This window comes from Fringilla coelebs (genome assembly GCF_963513975.1).
Source record: "Fringilla coelebs genome assembly, chromosome: Z".
NCBI classification, from domain to species: Eukaryota; Metazoa; Chordata; class Aves; order Passeriformes; family Fringillidae; genus Fringilla; species Fringilla coelebs.
In genome coordinates, this window is record NC_140031.1 from 63,962,968 (window position 1) to 63,982,126 (window position 19,159).

The 19,159-nt window shown below is 41.9% G+C and overlaps 1 protein-coding gene across 3 annotated transcripts in view; it reads right to left on the bottom strand.

Moving 5' to 3' along the window:
• GNE (glucosamine (UDP-N-acetyl)-2-epimerase/N-acetylmannosamine kinase) overlaps positions 1 to 18,482 on the bottom strand; it is a 35,392-nt gene extending 16,910 nt beyond the window's left edge. Inside the window, exons 1-6 of one of the 3 annotated variants that reach the window (XM_084225253.1) lie at positions 18,357 to 18,482; positions 5,399 to 5,607; positions 2,631 to 3,082; positions 1,497 to 1,649; positions 828 to 1,040; positions 511 to 598 (exon numbers count right to left, since the gene is read on the bottom strand). In XM_084225253.1, the coding sequence (XP_084081379.1) occupies positions 511 to 598; positions 828 to 1,040; positions 1,497 to 1,649; positions 2,631 to 3,082; positions 5,399 to 5,607; positions 18,357 to 18,407 (1,166 nt within the window). In that variant the 5' untranslated portion in view covers positions 18,408 to 18,482. Of the gene's footprint in view, positions 1 to 510; positions 599 to 827; positions 1,041 to 1,496; positions 1,650 to 2,630; positions 3,083 to 5,398; positions 5,608 to 9,563; positions 9,626 to 18,356 lie in introns of those variants that run through there. The other 2 variants (XM_084225254.1, XM_084225255.1) reach the window with 2 other exon arrangements.
• Positions 18,483 to 19,159: the final 677 nt, after the last annotated feature.

Sequence of the window (19,159 nt, forward strand, 5' to 3'; positions counted from 1 at the left end):
GGGAGGATACATGAGGAGGTGACTTGGGCAGAGATGTTTTTCATGTGCCTCACCAGGGCTTTATAGTCTTCCCTGATCCTGGCCATTTTTTGGCTCTCAGTATCATTTGTACTCACACACAAAAAAGTGTCCTTAAGGCACAAGTCAAAGCAGGCAGACAGGATGTTCTCCCCCATGCTGCTCCTAAAGAACAAGCTCTCTTAATCACACTGGTCTAGGCTAATATGAATTTTGTCTTCTTGACTTTCTGTTGGATGTTAAATGAACATGTATTGAAACATGAACATGTTAAATGAACTTGTATTGAAAGATTACTAGTAACATTTTGCTCTATAAATACTACTGCACACCAGACATCGCATTACGTTTCTGAAATGAAAAATCATTTGTAACCTCAGATCAGTGCATTAAAAGCACTCCAATCAAATATGATGAAACACCTTAGGACTAAATGCCTTTTACTCTACTGCTGTAACATCCTCCTCAATGAATTAAGATGAGTGTACTCACCATGGATATTGCTTCCCAAACTGCAGCTGTAGAGCATGAAGAATCTTATCCTGTGTATCAGCATCACGAACATGAAGAACATTTTCACCTAGACAAAAATTAACATAATAGGACAGATCAGATGCTCAAATTGCATTAGAGTATGAGCTGCTTTAGAAATGAAAAAAAAATTGTTTTTATTTCCTCTGTGAGGGCAAGATGCCCATCAGATTGACATCACTCTTCATCAGCTCTGTGCCTCCCCTTGCTTCCACTGAAGCAAGTGACATCTGATACACTGTCCTGCATTAGAAAATGCTAGTCAAGCAAACACATACCTGTTTCTCTTCCTGTCTGCCGCGTCCCCAGGTTGATGACAGGGGTGCCAAACGCTCCCACCTCTCTGACACCGCAACTGCTGTTACCAATCATACAACCAGCGTGAGCAACTAGCTGAATGAACTGGTCAAATGGCACATGCTTTACTGCCCGAAAATTGGGATGGTGTTCAATGCCCTTCTTCCTCATCACACGAACCATCTCTTTGCTTCCTACAGAAAAGCAAAGTAGAATAAATTATTTAAGTTCTACTTTTAAAATCAAAGTCCAGGCACACAAAGAATATAGTAGCCAGCCATTCACTGCGTTGCCAGCTCTGAACAGGTTTTTGCTCTCTTCTTATCCTTACACTATAAATAATTTAGTTCAGCACATAAGCCAAAGTTTGATACAAGATTTCACTGAAAAAGTATCTTTGTAGTTTTAAGCTAATTTAAGAGAGACTAATATTGCTCCTACATATCACCTGGTTTCTCCTCATTTTCCTTCCCACACTGAAAAACTGAAATGTCCTCAAGCAATGTGAACATAGAGCTGCAGCAGATGCACCCACGAGACTGACACAATCCAGCTATATTCATCTGGCTGGAGAGGACCTGGGATAAAAGCACTCTTTTATCCCAGACAGAGTGTCATGTGTCACTCTATCATGAACATATTCTACTCACCTGCATCCACATTAGGAAATAGAACAAGTGTTCTCTTGTTGAAGGAGATGAGTGCATCTAGTGTCAGTTCAAACATTTTTATGGAATGTTTAATATCTGTGGTTACAGGATGCTGCAGAGCAACTATATAATCTCTGGTTTTGACATCTTCACCTGTCCAAATGGAGGGCAAGAAAAAATTTTTTATTGGCATAGAATAGCAAGAGGAAGGAAGGACATACTTTTGGAACTACAGACGTGAAACCTTGAAAAGTGAAGGCACTGAATGGGATATATCTAACACATAGGGATCAATTCTAGAATAAAAATCAAAGGACTTACAGGGGAGCCTATCTTGTTATTTGTCTCTCTAAGCATGTCTCATGACTTAAGAGACCACTACCTAAATGTCTACAAACTGTTAACTTGCAAGCTTACTTCTGAAGCTTTCCAAGACTATACCAGGATCAAGAGACTGTTCTCACACCACTATAAATCAGGAGTAACTCCTGGAGCTGCTCTGATTTTTTTGTCAGTTGTTCATTCTCAAGCAAAGACTTCATTTCCACTGTTTTAGAGTCAGTCATACTTGTCTTAGTACATTTGATAAACATTTATCTGCAAAAAACACTGACTGAAAAAGAGTCCAGCTTCTACACATGGTAGCCACACAGGAGACTGCTTTGTCAAAGATAAAAAGCAAACATAAAGCTCCACTATTTACAAGAACTATTTCTAAGCCTTTGGCGCATGTTGTCCTGCTGCAGTGCATTCCTCAAAAAAAGGTTCGTAATACAAATTCTGTGTGATTTTTTAATATTAGGCCTCAACAGCTTTGATTCCATTTAACTAAAACTCTACTACACTAAAGTAACTGCTCATGTAAGACTGTTCTGCTTTTAAACTGCATAGCTCAGAGAAATTACCCATTTAAGGAGTTATTTTTTGACTTGGCAGAAGGTCTGGAAGTGTTCAGTAAAATAGATTTGTAGCTTTTCAGTTGTATGTGGCAGAATACAGAATGAAAGCAAATAAAAAGAAAGAAATACCAGGTACTATTAAAAAAAATATATTATTTTTTGACTGATAGCCTACTTACTGAGTTTGTCTAGTGTTGAAAGCACATGAGAAAAACAAAGGAACCAGCCTGCTTACCTAGCCACATGCTAATAATACTCATGTAGTCCTTGTTTTTGGCAGAGAGAAGCTTGTCGTACGAGGGGCAGCCTGCTAAAAGGATGCGGTCGTGGTCTTCACACATGGCTATCAAGTGCTGCTCTGCACTCCTGGTGCAGCACACGTGGTAATGGGCCAGTTTGGTTATGGCATGTCTGATGGAGTCATCGATGGTCCCGCTGACTTCCCCACCTTCAATGTGAAGAATGCGAATGTTCATCAGGGCTGCAGACGTGGCCAGGGCCAAAGCATCGAATCTGTCCCCGTGAACTATCATTATGTCAGGTTTCAGGCGGTTGAGGACATCAGGTAACTTGACTAGTGCAAGGCCCACCGACTCCACCATAGCTGCCTCATCCTCCCCTCTCACAATGGTGTGCAATCTTGTATGAATATCAAAGTCATCTTGTTCAATCATACGATAGGTGTTACTGAAGGTCAGAGAAAAAGGGTTGTGAGAGTAAATACAACTTGATTTTACAGCAATATTGCTTCACAAAATAAACATGAATTATAACAGCTGTACTGGGCTTGAAAAAAGACCTGCTTTCCACATCTTCTTCACTTCGCTTTTTAGATTTTAACAGAATACTCCCATCCATATGAAGATCCTCCCTAATATTCCAAACATCCAGTTTTTCTAGACACCTTTAAGGAAGAACTGTGCTGAACACATTGTGGAAATTCTCAGATATCAAACTCTTTGTTCATGTGTCCACTGAGACTTTCTGAGAATATCACATGGCATGGTTTCCTGTTAGAAAGGGTATGTTTATTGACTTTTCTGTGGACAACTCTATAAATACAACCAATGTGATGCAAAGCTGAGGCCTGTATGTTTAAAGAAAACATCCTGCAGGTAGCATATATTATTTCAGATTCTGTATTTTTTTAAGGCATATCTTTTTTATTTTACTGAGTAAAGGGGCTTGCATTTATATAGCATAAATTTAATTAAATTTCCAATTCCATTTACAAATGTCCTTCACAAACCTACCATCTTCCTGATTATGTACATTTATCTCAGAAAACTTCTTCTCTCTTTCTGTATTCTTTGCCTTTTGAAACGTGAAAATCTAGACAGACAAGCAAGACAGTGCATTTCTGGTAGTTTTGTTTCCTTTATGATCCTCCAATCATTTCAGTAACAGACACTTCACAGGATCACTGTCATCTGACTTCTGCTACTGTTGACTACCTTATTCATATCACTAGAACATCTATGTTCTGAGGACCCACTAATTTCCTAGAATGACCCAGATTAAGGGGTGCAGGGCAAGGCCCTGAAAAACCCCCAAGGAATATCAGGGTTTTAGAATACTTACTACAAAGTAACTAACAGCAAAAACATTTACCAGATCAAAATCTCTACTATTTGCTTTGTGCATTACAAATCATTCACAATACAGAGACAAATGTTAAACACCTGGAAACTGGAAAAATTGCATTTTGTATTACTTTGCACAAGTCTTGCAGACAGCCAAGGGTTATGTGATATGGAGAAATCAGGGCCATGTTTGTCCTTTATAGCAAATGAAATGGGATTACTTTATTTCTCCAGTCAGACAGGGTGCAATTCAACATACTAACCTGCCAAGAAATTAAACTGGGGTGGTTTTTTTGTTTGTTTGTTTGTTTGGTCTGGTTTTGTTTTGAATCAGGTTAGTTTTGTGACATTGAATTCACCTTGCCATGTTACTGGATGGAAACAATGTCCAGTACAAAGCAAGGAACAGAGTGCTATAATGTGCAGAAAGAGAACAGTCACCAGTGGAACATTCTGGCTTACTAGCTTGAGATAACTTCCTCCTGTCCTGGCTTATCAAATTTCTCATTGGAAAGTCCAAAAAGTATCTCTACTTGAAGATACACTTATACATTTCCAAGAGTTCGACAATGCTGATATACTGCAGACCTAAGCCAAAGCCTGATTTTGTTTCCCAGAATATGCGTTTGCATATCTATTTCACTTCCTGGGTCCAAACTAGTAAACACAGCCTGAGGAAAATCAACCACAATCCCAGAAAGGCTATCCATGCTGTTTCTTCTACCTCTTCTCCAGCAACCAGGAGAATATCCACCTGGGATGTGGGAAGTCCTTCCAAGGAAAGGGGTTTGGACCAAGACATCTCATCCTCCTGAAGGGGTGATTTGACTGCTTACTTATGCAGAGCTATGGAGAGCGACTCTACTCTCTCCCACCCACCCATACACCACCCAGACAACCACATATCTATCATTTTGTTATTCATTTTGTCAGAAACATACAACCACACTTTCCTGCCTCTACAATACTGGAAGTAAGAACTAACAGTGTTCTCCTGGGATATGCATTATATAAGTACTTTCTCCAATAACTGTAAAGCAGAGAAGCTGCCATTTAAAATGACTGAGAAGGCTCTTTTCTACAGGAAAATTAAAAAACTGTAGCATATTTCCATTTGACAATCACCAGATTTCAGGGAAAAATGCAGGACATGAGTTTCTCGCTTCATACAGTCTGTGATCCTTTTTGGGGTCTCGATTACAGCATTTACACAAAATTTTCTAGAATTCAAAGACTGGCTGAAAAAAAATGATTGCATGAAATATGCAATGTCTCAAGGAGTTGCAGAATAAAATTCTGGAAAAAAAAAAGTAAAACTTTGTCATGTGCACTCATGATGCCAAGAGTTTTTTTTACCTAATGATCATATTATCATTGCTAACACCTCAGAAACATACTGGTAGATAAAAATTCACCTTACCCATAATCATCAATCAGGTGGGAACCAAGCACTACGACATCAAGGTCAAAAAACTGTGGTTCTGCCTTAATACCAAACATAATGGGAGCTAATTTTGAATAATCAGCACGGTTGCAAGTAGCAACACAAACACGAAGTTTGTGGTTGTTTCCATTCTTCTCCATGACTTCCTTTTGTTTCTGTTTTGAAAGATTCTTGAAGTACACCTCCTGAGATAATGGAGAAAAAAAGAAGTGTGTTATTATTAATAGTAATTTACTTACATCAAATGGTAATCACTTCATGAACAATACACACAAGTGCACCCCAAACTGTGGATACACAGTAACTTCTCCACTTATAATGGACACCTAGTACCTAACAAAACAAACAGAATTCTGTTTCCAAAATTTAGAATAGAATTTTTTTTCCAGTTAAAACTCAATTTTAATACTTTTATTTCTACAAATAGCATAAAAAAATTCTGTATAAACAATATAAGTGTTATGAAGTTTAACTGTACTTAAACAGTAAAATTACTTTCTCCCTGTTCTGATGGAAACCTCTGTATAAGCAGAAAAACTATTCTGCCTTAGTAAATGAAAGAAAGAACATCTCATATTCCAAATAAAAGAATGGAACAAGTTGCTCAGATGCATCCACTGACAGACTGTTAACAATAAGAAAAAGTTTTTGACTAAGCTTATGTATCTCCATTAAACACATTTTGGTGAGGTAAAGCAAGTTAAACATTTATTTCTAAAGCCTTACATACCCTTTTGCAGGCCAAAGTACATTAAGAAAATCAATAATACAAAACACCAAAATAACCCAAATTTCTTCTCCTCCCAAACAGAAATTACTAAGTTGTTAGCAAGAGTTTAAGTAAGTACCATCATTTTGGTAAAAATCTAATGTTATGTCAGATTTTTGCTCCACTCTGCAGATGGAACTTTTTCTGGATTAATGGACAAGCCTTGCTTATCCTTGACCCAAAGCAGTATCAATCTCTCTACTGATTTTGCCAGCTAGAAAAGCATGACAGTACATGATAATATTAACAGGAACAATTCCATGCTCCTTTTAGACTGCATTCAGATTTTTTCAGTAAGGTCTAAAAGAAAGGCTACTGTAACATCACACTCTCATGAAACAAAATTCATCAACCTTTCAAGACTTTCCTGTTTTGAAAACATTAGTTTAGGTTTCATCACACGACTAAACAATGCTTTGGTGCAATAGCAACATTAGTGTGGATCAGGAGTCTGTGCCAAGCTGTCAAAGGTAAAGTGGTACTTCTAGTCCACTTGCAATCCATTTCAGCCCTGCAAAACTATCAGTGAAAACTACCAGTGAAAATTATCCTTGACTATCACTGGCAGTGACACCAGCCAGACTCAGATCTACCAGACCCCACTGTTTTTCCTCATTTCTAAAACAACCTCTCTTCAGAGGTGGTTCTGAGCAGGACATCCTGTCATTATTTATGTAAAACTAGCCACTAGTTCAAATAAAATGGTGATCAAGATGTGAATGCCACTTCTGACACACCTATAAGCTTGTCTTTGAAACTACATGAAAAATATTACTATAACTAGAGGGAAACCTCTCACAAAACTCTCTGAGTTGGCCACTGCTGCATACATATTCTATATTGTATAAAACAAGAAGCCAAAGTAAAAAAACTGCACAATAAGGAAGTGACAAAGCATACTAATCCAAAGTCTGCTAACTTAAAGTTACCTGTCCGAGCTAGGACCACCATGACCCCTCTGACAAAGCAGTTTATTTTCATTTATGCAAAGCAGTCTTTTAAAAAGCAGAATAGTTCTCTGTCCTCCTTTTTTCTTCAAGCAGTCTAAAATTCTAAAAACCTTCCATCCAGACACAGAACATACCGTCTCCTAAAACAGAAGGTCTGTAAGTTGAGAAAAATTAAATTCTCTTTTTTCACCATAACTACAGAACTGAATCACTAGCCAACACATCTTTCCAGCCATGCAGATCACATTTAATTACAGTTAGTATTTGGCTGTAACAATAGTCTCTTGAAATAATTTCAGACGTAGATGTGGAAACACTCCAAATCTCTCTGAATTGACCAGAATCAAAGGCAATTTCTGGTATTTGTCCATTTCAACTTCGGTTAACATTACATTTCAAAGCAGAATTATTTCCAGTACTGCTTTAAAACTCTGTAACACAGTGATTTCAAAAAGCTGCCAAGTGAGCCCCACACTGGCCTTAGTGCAGACAGGTTTTCTATTGCTGTCAATTTTAAACAACTGCTTACCTGAAGAACCAAAATATTTACCCTAGCATAAGGTAGGTAACAATGCAATATAATTATCAACTGCACGTGGAAATTTGCCACTAATTGAATTGGTTTATTGTTTTCCAGGATAACTTGGATGTTTCCTAAAGAAACATGTGATGTATTGCTACATCACAGTTTCATAACAGACATTATTCTATCCTGACTCCAAACTTTTCTGAGCCTAAATGCAAAAATAATTCTGTATTTTCAGACAGTATTCACTGTCAAAAAGCAATGGCTAAGTCCCTTCAGCCATTAATAGCAAATTCCTTCATGAGCTGTGATGCCCTGGCTACAAAATTTTGTTACCACTGCGGTTTTAGAATTCATTATCAGCTTTTCCAGGCAAGTAATCTCTTTTCTGTTCAGGACTGTTCACTGAATCAGGACTGTTTACCAAAATTATTTGAAATAACAAATCACTAGTTTCTAGATGTTTGATGATATACTGAGTTTGATCTACATAGAACTCTCTAGCTGGGAGATCCTCCTGTTCCAAGGTCTATTTCTTCCACCTTGCAGGGACTAGCAACCTTTAGCAGAAGGGAGAAGAAATAAAACAGTCTTCCATGAAGGACTACTTGAAATACTTAATCTCCATGTGCTTTGGTCTACTGCTCTTCTATATCCCACCCTAAAACTTTTTAGATTATTACAGATTCAAGGACTTTTTACTGGGAAATTCTGGGCCAGATTTTACAGCAGCCAAGGAGCTACTATTTCTGTTAGCAGTCCCCAGAGCATGAGACACCCCTTGATCACTGTTCCACAAACAAATGACACCACCTCTATACTCTATATTCTACAGTCACACCTCTGAAACACTGGCTTATAAAGTCAAAGTCCCTGTCTCTTCACTCTGTGTATGCCCATGTGTTGAAGGCAATTTCATCTTCCCAATTGCTTTGCTGTGTGGCATACAGGTTATTCTGCCCTGAACTCTTCCCACACCCTGTACCAGTATGTGCATTCCCACCACCCTTCTCCACCCATCCACTGAGCCATCAGTTCTACATCACCTGTGTGCACACACACCCAGGGCCTCTTTCTAGAGCCCAGTGCAGGTGACCAAATATCAAATGACACCCTCGAACGCCTCTGTGAGGGTGGAAAAGGATCCATTGCCCTGCACATGTTTTAGGGCAAATATGCTCCCTACCATTCCCATGAATGTGGCTGATGTCTTCACCAGGCCCCTTCCTGGTGGAAGCGATCAGCCCCTGTGCTTCTCCACATATTGACGCACCAAGAATCACAGAATATGATAACTCCAATGCTGAATTGGAAGGGAACCACAAAGATCATTGAGTCCAACTCTTATTCCTGCTCCGGACACCCCAAGCATCCAGGTGCTTGAGAGCACCGTCCAAAAGCTTCCTGAACTCTGTCAGGCTGGTGCTGTGACCACTTCCCAAGGGAGTCCGTCCCAGCCATCCACTGGGTGAAGTGCCTTTTCCTAATACCCAGCCCAAACCCGTCCTGACGCTTCAGCCATTCACTTGTTACACAAGGCTGCCCTGGTACTCCTGCACTTCCGCACATCCCGGCACAAGCCACGCCTGCGGCCCGCCTCTCCTCTGTTCCTCTGGGCAGCGTCCCCGTGCGCACCTTTCCCCTGCGGGAGCTCTGGATCCCCGCTTTTCCCGGGGACCCGCGCCCGCATCTCCCGGGCTCTGAATCCCGCATTTCGCGGGGACGCGCCCGGCCCGCGCGCTGCCCCGCCCCCAGGCACAGTCGCGCTCCCGCCCCCGCCGCGCTCCCGCCGCTGCCGCCTCCCCGCACATCTGCGGCGCGCCCGGCCCAGCCCGGCCCGGCCCGGCTCGGCCCGGCCCGGCCCGGCCCGGCTCTGCGCGGCCGCCTCGCAGTCACCTTGCCCTGCGCCAGGACCGCGGCGGCGGCGCCGGACCGCTCGCATCCGCAGGCAGCAGGCCCCGCCCCCGCAGGAAGTGAGCGCAGAGGAGGGGTCTGCCCCGGCCGCGCCCCGCCGGCCACTCGGGCCCCAGGCCCGGGCAGCCCCCGGCGGCGCTGCGGGGCGTCTGAAGGGCTCCGTGCGGGTTTGCCATCACAGAATCACAGAACCAGTTAGCTTGGAAGAGACCTCTGAGGTCATCGAGTCCAACTTAGGACCCAACACCTCCCTGTCAACCAGACCATGGCACTGAGTGCCACGTCCAGTCTTAAACGGTGCCAGGGACGGTGGCTCCATTGCAATGGCAGCCCGTTCCAATGTCTAATCGGCCTGTCTGTGAAGAAATTCTTCCTAAAGAGGAACCATACCGTTGAGGTGGGACAGCATCTTCTTGATGGTTTATATATGGAACAGTCCATATATACACGCCTGAGGTAGCTAGTTAAAATTGATGGATGATCTCACAGCTTAAGTGGCGACTGCCATCGTGTTAAGAGCTTTTAAAGTGAGGGCTGTCAGGGAACTAGGGGCTGTGGGGTTGCTGTAGGAGATGCACAGTTAGGACAACCAGCCTGCAGGGGTGTTTGGAAGAATACAGCAGTAGTCTGATTTCGTGCAGGCTGTGACGAACTGCAGCCCTCCAGTCAGAGCACCTGCAAGTAGCTCATGAAAAGTGCCTGGGTGTGATGCAGAATTTCATAATTTTGGCATTAATGCAGCCCAGGGCGTTGCCAAATGACAACTTCATTGGCATGAAGCACAATCAAAAAAGCTGTTAAACCAACTACCAGGTGTTGCTGTCATCTGTGTTCCAGTTGACTGTAAAAGAGATGTGGTTTGTTTTCTCAAGCTGGAGGCGTTTTGAGGTCAAATCTCACATTAGTGAAGTGACTATGACTTGCATCCTAGCTCAACACCTGAGGCACCATGTGTAACATCAGCAAGCTGTGCCCACTATATTCTGCTATGAAAACAACTACCTAAAACATTTAGTAGCTGAAATGGTCATACAGTCGTAATAAAAGAACAATTCTTTGCCCATTTTTATTCCTCTGATTTCACATTTGTGTGGCTGAAACTTGAGTCTAGTGTGGTAGGGCCATACATCTGAACAAGCCTGTACAACATTCAGCTATTTGGTACCTGAACTTTTCCACAGTTTTTCAGTCCAGATTGTATCTTTGTTCATCTATATGATACCTGAGGGGTCGCAAATCCCTTCTAGTTTTGCCCTTTAATTCTTAGAAAAAATTAGCCATAAGAGTGACTCCTGTCTGACATATCTAGAGCAAAGTAGGTGCAAGGAATGAGATAGTTGCATTACTGGCCTTTACCAGGGAGAAAAAGTTTGACTTTCCTAGCAGTTATAAATAATTGTTTAAAAAGACTTTAAGAAACAATTTTAGCTGAAGTTTTCAGCTAAAAAAAAAATCTTTAAGAGTGATTATTAAAGTAAAAACTCTTAAAGACTTGCCTTGGGGAATTTAAAGTGATGATCTGAGTGTTTCCCAAGAGAGGTAGAAAGGATCTTATCCTATGCTGACGTTCAGAAAGTCCTCAGACAGCTGTGCTTCAATGAGTCATAGCTCTATAAAACTCAGTGTTTTGAGAATATTGCAGCACACCCACTTCTGAAGATACCAGGCATCTTTGCTTGCGATACTGACCACATGCAGTAATAGCAACTGATAGACACCTTAGGTTCAATTCATGTCCAATTTAAATTATTTTCATTGTTCTGTGCATCACTAGATTTACTTTATGCACATTGCTTAAAAACCCATGTGCATTCTGGAAATGCCATATTAAATAAATTTGAATTGTCTCCTGTAAATGCTTTCAGGTTATGATAAGCTTGCCAGCATATCTATGTTTGGTTTCACTGAAACACTGAAGAAGAGCCCGAATCATATTTGAGCATGAATGTATGGAAGTGTGAATATATGGACAGACTCTGGTTTATACTAATACTAACACAGCTAGAGTCAACTAATTGAGAGTTAATTACTCTTACAACACCATCACTCTTCATGTGATTTTTCAGTAAATGTTCTAATGGTGTTTCAGCATGTTGCAGTAAAAGGTGCAGAAGAAACAAGAAAATTTATGTTCCTTTTGGTTATTTCTCACAGACCTCACATATTACATAAACAATATTAAATTCTTCTTGTTACTGAGAGAGCCCTGCCTCATGGCTTCCCCACAGAGAGACAAATGCTGTGCAGAGAGATGAGATGGGAGGAGAAGCCTCAGCCCATAAACTGCCTGCTCTAGTTGGTTTTATGCTTTGCTGCTCAAAATCTCCAATGGCACTGTGAAGAGGGCTTTGACAAGGCCTGTGGCTGCGAAGGGGTTCATTAGAGGAGTAGGGTCTCAGTATCCAGAAAATTCATTGGCACTTCCCTCATCAGAAAGCTGTGCAGAGATGAGAAGCTTACTAATTTTGGGAGAGGTCATGTGGCTTAAGATCTGAACAAAAGAACCAAGATCAGTGCATTTGGTTTGCAGCTGGTTTGGGTTCGCTGGAAACCCATCCTGCAGAAGGTGAAAAGTGCTTAACTGGGATGGTTGGTTACATGACTGTGCCCAGGCGATGGATAGTGTGGACAGACAGAATCAGCAGCACTCTGATCTTCTTCACTAGTGCTAAGTACTGTGTGTTGCTTATTCCCTTCTGAAAGCAGAGCATTATGACTTTTCAACATCTATGTGATGTGAATCTTTATTACCGCTCCTTAATTTTTCATTTATGTCCATTTTACTTATGTCAAAGACAAATGATGAGAGTAAGAAAACTTCCACTAAGGTTTTCAAAAGCAGCTGAACATATCAATTCTGTACTGTCCAGCCTAAAACACCTGAAAGCAACTTGAATTTCAGAGATCAGGGCTTTCAGAAAAGCAGGCCCTTCTGACACAGCCAAACAGATAACCTCTGAAGATTCTGTCATGGTAGTGTTCAGCTACTGTGAATGCGCTCCATTACAAATATCCCTTGCAGGAAGAGACCAAGTTACAATGCACTAAATGATATAAGGAGAATATAAACAGTTACACACAGTAGGGAAAGCCTAACAATTTTTACCTTCCTGCATTTTCCTGTTTGTTCTTCCTGGTTAAAACTACCAGGTGAGGTTAATAGCAATTGTGGGCAGCCACATCACAGTTCATATCTGATGTTCCAGAGAAGGGGAAGAGATCAGGGACAAGACAATGCCATAGATGCTATGAACAGGGAAATGTGGAGATTTATTCTCTTCTCATCACAACACAGGTCTCTTACATCTTTGCTCAGTGTCTTATGCTAACACAAAATGGTCATCTACATGTAGCTAAGATTGTAAGACACAGAGTTCCCAGCTAAGGCAGAAGAAATAAATAATTATATGAAAACTTGTTCTTTGTCTCTGGAAAGATACTGTCCAAAGAAATCAATTAAGCTGGTGCAGGGAGGTATCTTATGAGTAGCAAGATGGGGTTCAGTTTCTTTTCCCAAGTAACAAGTGACAGACAAGAGGAAATGACCTCAGGGTGTGCCAGTGGAGGTTTATTCTTGGATACTCAGGAGTATTTATTCACTGGAAGGGTTATCAAACATTATAAGCAACTGCCCAAGGAAGTATTAGAGTTATCATCCCTAGAATTATTTAAAAGACACATAGATGTGGCACTTAGGAACATGACGTAATGTTGAATTTGGCAGTGCTATATTAATGGCTGGACTTGATGACCTTAAGGTTCTTTTCCAATCTAAATATTCCATGAGTCGGTGTTAAAATTAGGTGCTTCAAAAACCCAAGTAACAAGCAGAATTGTGAATCTCATTGATTCACAATTAGGAATTAGGTAAAAAACTTCCTATACTTTTTTTTTCCCCCAGTTTCCAATGTTCTGCAATAGATTACAGTCACTTTTTCTTCCTTATTAGAAAGATGGCATATTCTGGTGTCTGGTGTGTTACAAAATAATGGCATTTGCACAGTTTATTGTAACTAGCTAGAGTTGTAGAATGTGATAGATACATGACATAAAAAGCAATCTCTGTTGTAGAGAATTCCTTGATCAGGAGTGTGTGTGTAGGCTAGGATAATATCCATCTGAAACCCATGCAAAGCAATGGAAAGAGTACTGGAAACCTCAACAGTTGGGGTTTTTTCCCCAGTTCATTCAATGTCTTGAGCCTTTATCTTAATTCTGCTAAAAAAACACCAAGCCACAAAACTTTCCCTTCCCACTCTATCTAAAAATAGCGGAACTGACCCACTTTTTGCTGTCATCATGTGACTAACTCTGCTTATGTGATCAGTTTAATTCTTCAAAAGGGTCTGTTTTCTTCACTTGTAATCAATGCTCTTAAGGTTACAGCTTGTCTGTTTCTTCTGAAGCTCCACTTCTTGTTCAGTCCTGCTGGAATGATTGCTGCTGACGATTTTTTGACACACATCAGACATCCACTGGGAAATCTGATGCAGTTCAATGTACCCAAACTGGCTTCAAACCAGTTGGTCTTGAACAATGATGGCAGCCTAGGCTGGGGTGGTTCTTGTGGTATAATTCTTCCTCTTACTGTGTCGTGCATCTACACCCCTTGATCAGTAGACAGTGTGGTTCACTTAAAACAACTTGGGGTATGTTCAAAATGGGATGAGTAGAGTTGCTGTACATACTCAGAATATTTGGACGTGATCCAGTGGAGAATGAACTTGGTTGGAAGCTGTCATCACTAGGTAAGAGAGTGGGTAACTTTGCCAAATACAAGATCCCAATTTCCTCAGGTACAGGTGGGAGAATTATTTGTTATATATGAATATATATATATATATATATATATGTACACCTGGTCAAGGAAACCATGCAGAAGAAAGAGCCAACTCTGCAACAGCCAAAGATACAAATGCCTCTCATTTCTGAAAGTCTGGAAAGAAAATTCTGTTAAGTTTTCACAGTTCTGATGTTAAGGCTGCCTACTTTTTTCACTTCAAATTGACATGAAGTGTGGAAAAGAAAGTTAAAAGTGTGGCGGGAAGGAGGAATCTGGCCAGTTCTCACTATTAATAAATGCTTCCTGTGTTGCACACTGGTCTAGAGATTCCTATTTGCTGTTTCTGTCCAACTGGTTTGTTCTTTTTTTCATCTCTCCTAATCCTTTTGAGGCTCTTTGGCATCCTACTTGAATGCAACTGTATTTTTCAATGTGACCATCAGATTACGAATATTTGAAATATTGTGTCTTCTCTGGTAATTGCTAATTTCTAATTGTAAGGAGTACTGACTCTACTACATAATGACACAAAAAAATTCATTAAGAAGTGATGCATTATCAGGATTAAAGAATTATAATAGTAAACGTGTATTTCCACCCTTTATGCCATATTAAAATAATTTCTTTAGGTGTAGTTTGTGGATTTTGGATATCAACTAAGACAAAAAATATGACGAGAGAAGAAAATTAGATTGTAAAGTTACAGTACAAAGCAAATAGTCAGTTTAAATTTACTAAGACAGATGAGGAAATTTTGTGAGACAGAGAATATAAAATGGACAAAGAAGTGTAGCAGTAGCTACCCTTCACTAAGTCTAGATTCTCCTGTCTTTTAACACAATAGGTATTATTAGGTGAGTTATTCAAATGTCTCCTTTAAACATGTGACTCTCAGAGGAATCTTAAGTCTATTACATGGCTACTATAATTCCCTGAAACAATTTCAGATTTTCCATTTCAAGAAGCTTGTAGAGATGCAACAGAAGGCTTAAGTGACAGTCAAAAGCACAGTGGTATCAGGTATTCCATAAAAGTACATCTGTGGTTTTGATTCTGGGTCAAGAATAAAGTCTCCTTGTTTTTTGAAGTATCTGTAGGCCTTATTTTCATTACCAGAAATGTCTAGAAAAAGTTTTTTTTTTTCCCTAACAACAAATAAAAGTTAACAAAAAGTAAAAATAAGCACACAATTTAAAAAGGAGGTTCTGTTTCTAAAGCCTTCAACCAACAAATCATCAGTAAATTTGCTTTGATTGGACAGTAAATCAAGATCTTGATGATGAAGAGTAAATCTTTGGAATTCAGGATGACATTTAGAAAAAAAACCCCAAAAAGCCCCACATGCTAAATTGCCATTTAGTTCTTTCCTTCCAGCTTTCTGATACTAATCAGGAAAAAAATCACATGAAGAGCATCTGAGTCAGCTGTTATTCTAGAATAGTCTGATTTTCTCAGCTGGATTTGCTATCCCTGTTCTTTTATTAAAGCTTTGATTTAATACCAGATGTATTAATGAAAAATTGTCCAGAATTACAGAGACATAGAAGTAACTGCTAAAATATTCCCTGATTTTTGCAGGAAGAGCAACTCTGCAACAGATGTTCTAATAGATACCCATGTCATTAGGTTGTGCCGAGTCCCTCTGGGAAAGACTGTTAAGAGAATATGCTGTTAAGAGAATACCAGCCTATTTTCCCAAGGCCTTCTGTGTGCCAGGGTGTAGGAGGTTACTCAGAATCACATGGACACAGACCACTTTCTGACTGGTCTGGCTGCTGAGGCAGTATTTATAAAAAACTCAGCCTGAATGTATCTGTGACAGTGAGACTCCAGGCTGTGAAAGGCTCTCCCTCTTACTTTGCCTGTGCTTTTTGAAACCCTCTTGTGTGTTTCTGAAAGGCAGTTATGAAATACTGGTGTTGTGTGGCATGCTCTCATGCCTGTGTTTTCTCATACAAAGATCCAATGATCCAGCTCAATCATTAGATTAGAATTAAAATTTGCTTACACTTGTAAGAAAAAGCATAAAATTTGAACATGATTTTGGAAAGGACAATCCTGTATTTTCAAAGCTAAGTACTTGGTTGAAAAATCCCTATGATTGGCCTCTACCACATGAAATCATGCTTATTTAAAGAAAATATTATGGGTATCCTTGACTCTGTCTTAGTGTCAGTTTTACATAGCTCATAAAAATCTGCCTTCCCCAGGCAGCACAGTGCTGGGACTCATGTCCCTGAGTGTAGGCCACCAACCTTCTTACTAGTTAAAAATCTCTAGGCTGCAGGTAGACTTGTTAAGTGTGATATGCTTAAAAAGCAGTGCTGCAGAGGTGAAAAATCTTCTGGTAGAAGACTGCTCCCAAGTCAGATAGTCCACATAGTTCCTGTGTACTGACATTCTCATTTAAAATCTTGGGGGATATGCAAACATTGTATAATTTCCATCAGCACCCTTGATTTCCTTAATATGAATGGGGAACCTTGTTAATTTTCACTTTTGTCCCTGAATTGGTTTACTCTTCAGTATCTGATGGTGGTTTCAGATTTGGACTCAGAGCACCATAGGAAAGCATCGCAACAAGAAGGCAAAAAAATGTCAATTAACTTCTTACTTAAAAATAAATACAACAGATATATTTTCAGTGCTTTTTGGAAATCAGTTTCTTTAAATCTAATGGAATCCTAGATGGATACATTCACTGGTGAAAATCCAAGCTGATATCTCTCAAACACCTCCAGATCTCAAGGAGACCTGGTGCCAAACATGAAGTCAAAGCTGGATGGAACACAAAAGGAAAGGGAGGACAGGTAAAGAAAAGCTTCAGAGAAGCAACTGACATGGTAGGGCATTCAGATTGAAATGGGACAGGCCTTCCTTGCATGATAGGCACAGACCTTTTGTTTTGTATTTTGGCAGACATCACCTCTGATATCTGTTGCACACCCTTCAAACATGCAGAGAGCTATAGCTCCTGGTAGTTAAAACCAGCTGTCAGTCAGCCACAAAACCTGCTCTACAGGTGGCAAAGTCAATGGCCTGGGGCAACAGCATCAACAGGACTACTTCCTGCAGTGGCACTGCTGGTCAAAGAGCAAAGATTCTGGACCCCTCCCTCCCAAGAGTCTTGGCCCCCTCTCCAGTGCCATCTTCCCCAGCTTTTCGGCACTTGCTATCCTCCCTGCTGTATGGCTCTTCTCTGCCTTCTCCTCAATGTTGTGTTCACCTCACCTGTTGACTGAATGCCTTCTGAGAAAACCTACCTGAAAAATTAGCCCACACAGAGCTCAAGTCCCCTTGTTATCCCACCTGTATTCATGTCTCTTCTCCCAAACCCTGTCCACATCCTGCTTGAAAGTGAATCCTTGGAGCATGCATGCCCTTCTTCCTTGTACTTGTACAGCACCTGGAATGTTGGGGCCATTCATCATTGCCACAGGTGCATCAACAAAATAAAACTGAAAATTATTCTAGACCCTTGCCGAGACCACCCTCCAGGGAGGGGTGAACCTAATGTGGATGAATCTAATTTCTCATCTCCCAAATTATAGAAAGGTAGTCACAGTTAAAAGGAACAGTGGGAAAGCAGCTTTGGGAAGGTCACTGGCTCCCCACAGCTTGCTATAGACTAGGTAATGAAAAGAATCCAGAGAGAAAGGGCACAAATAGGCAACCATTCAGCACAGGTCTCACGAGAACTTCTAAACGCCCAGAACATCAACCGGCACGGCCCCAAACCCCGTGTGCCTGCTGGAGACACGGAGATAGAGAGGCGGGTCCCGCGATGGCCCTGGAGACGGCGCCTGCCGTGACATCCTCGCCGAGCGGGCAGAGCAGCTCCCTCCCGGGTGCATCCCCCCGTGCCGGGAGCCGGCTCGGCGCAGGGCTCGGCGCAGCGCTGCCTCCCCGGCCGCCCCGCGGGGCTCAGCCGCGGCACGGCCCCGCAGCGCCCCCGGCCCGCCCGCGGCCCCCCGCGCCCGGCCCTGACTTACGTGGGGGCCGCGGGCCAGCGGCTCCCGGCGAGGCGGCGCGTTCGTCCCCATGGCGGCCGCCGGTCCCCGCTGCTTTCGCGGGCCGGCTCTCCCGCTGCCAAGCCGAGAGACACCCGCAGCCGCGGCCGGGGCTGGGGCCGGGGCCGGGGCCGCGCCGGGACCGCCCCGCAAGCGCCGCCCTCTGCCCGCCGCCGGGAGGGGTGCGCGCGCGGCGCTGGAAGGCGCCGGAGGGTCGAGGGATGAGGGGATGTGCCGAGAGCGATCCGTGCTCCGGGGGCGTCCGGGCGTCCAAGGCTTTAGCACTGCGTGCGCTAAGGCCGTGCGGTATCCCCGCCGGCAGCGTGGGAAGCGGGGTCCTACTCCGGGTATCCCCCGGTATCGCCTCCTAGCGCTCCCCTGTACCTCGGGGAGCCATTCCCCGGCTGGGTACCCTCTTGTCTTCTGGCTTCTCCTTTAAGGAACAGAGCGCTCGCAGCGGTGAGGAAATGCCCGCAGATTTACTGCTGCCAAGCATCTCTGTGGATATTACCCGCTAATATCCATGACACCTAGTGTTACACTGTGTTTTACTGAAGTCTCATCCTGTACTTATGTATTTTCAGCTCTTACTAATTCTCAGCATTGAAACATCCAATTAATAGATTTTCTTCCCCCAGGGCTGCATTACACTGGTGTATATGTGTAGGCATACACATAAATATATATGTAGGTATATAGGTTTTAGACATATTTGCTGTTTGTGGGAGAAAACAATAGGTATTGAAATTTCCCTTTGTGAGATACTTGGTTTCTAAAATTTCTCT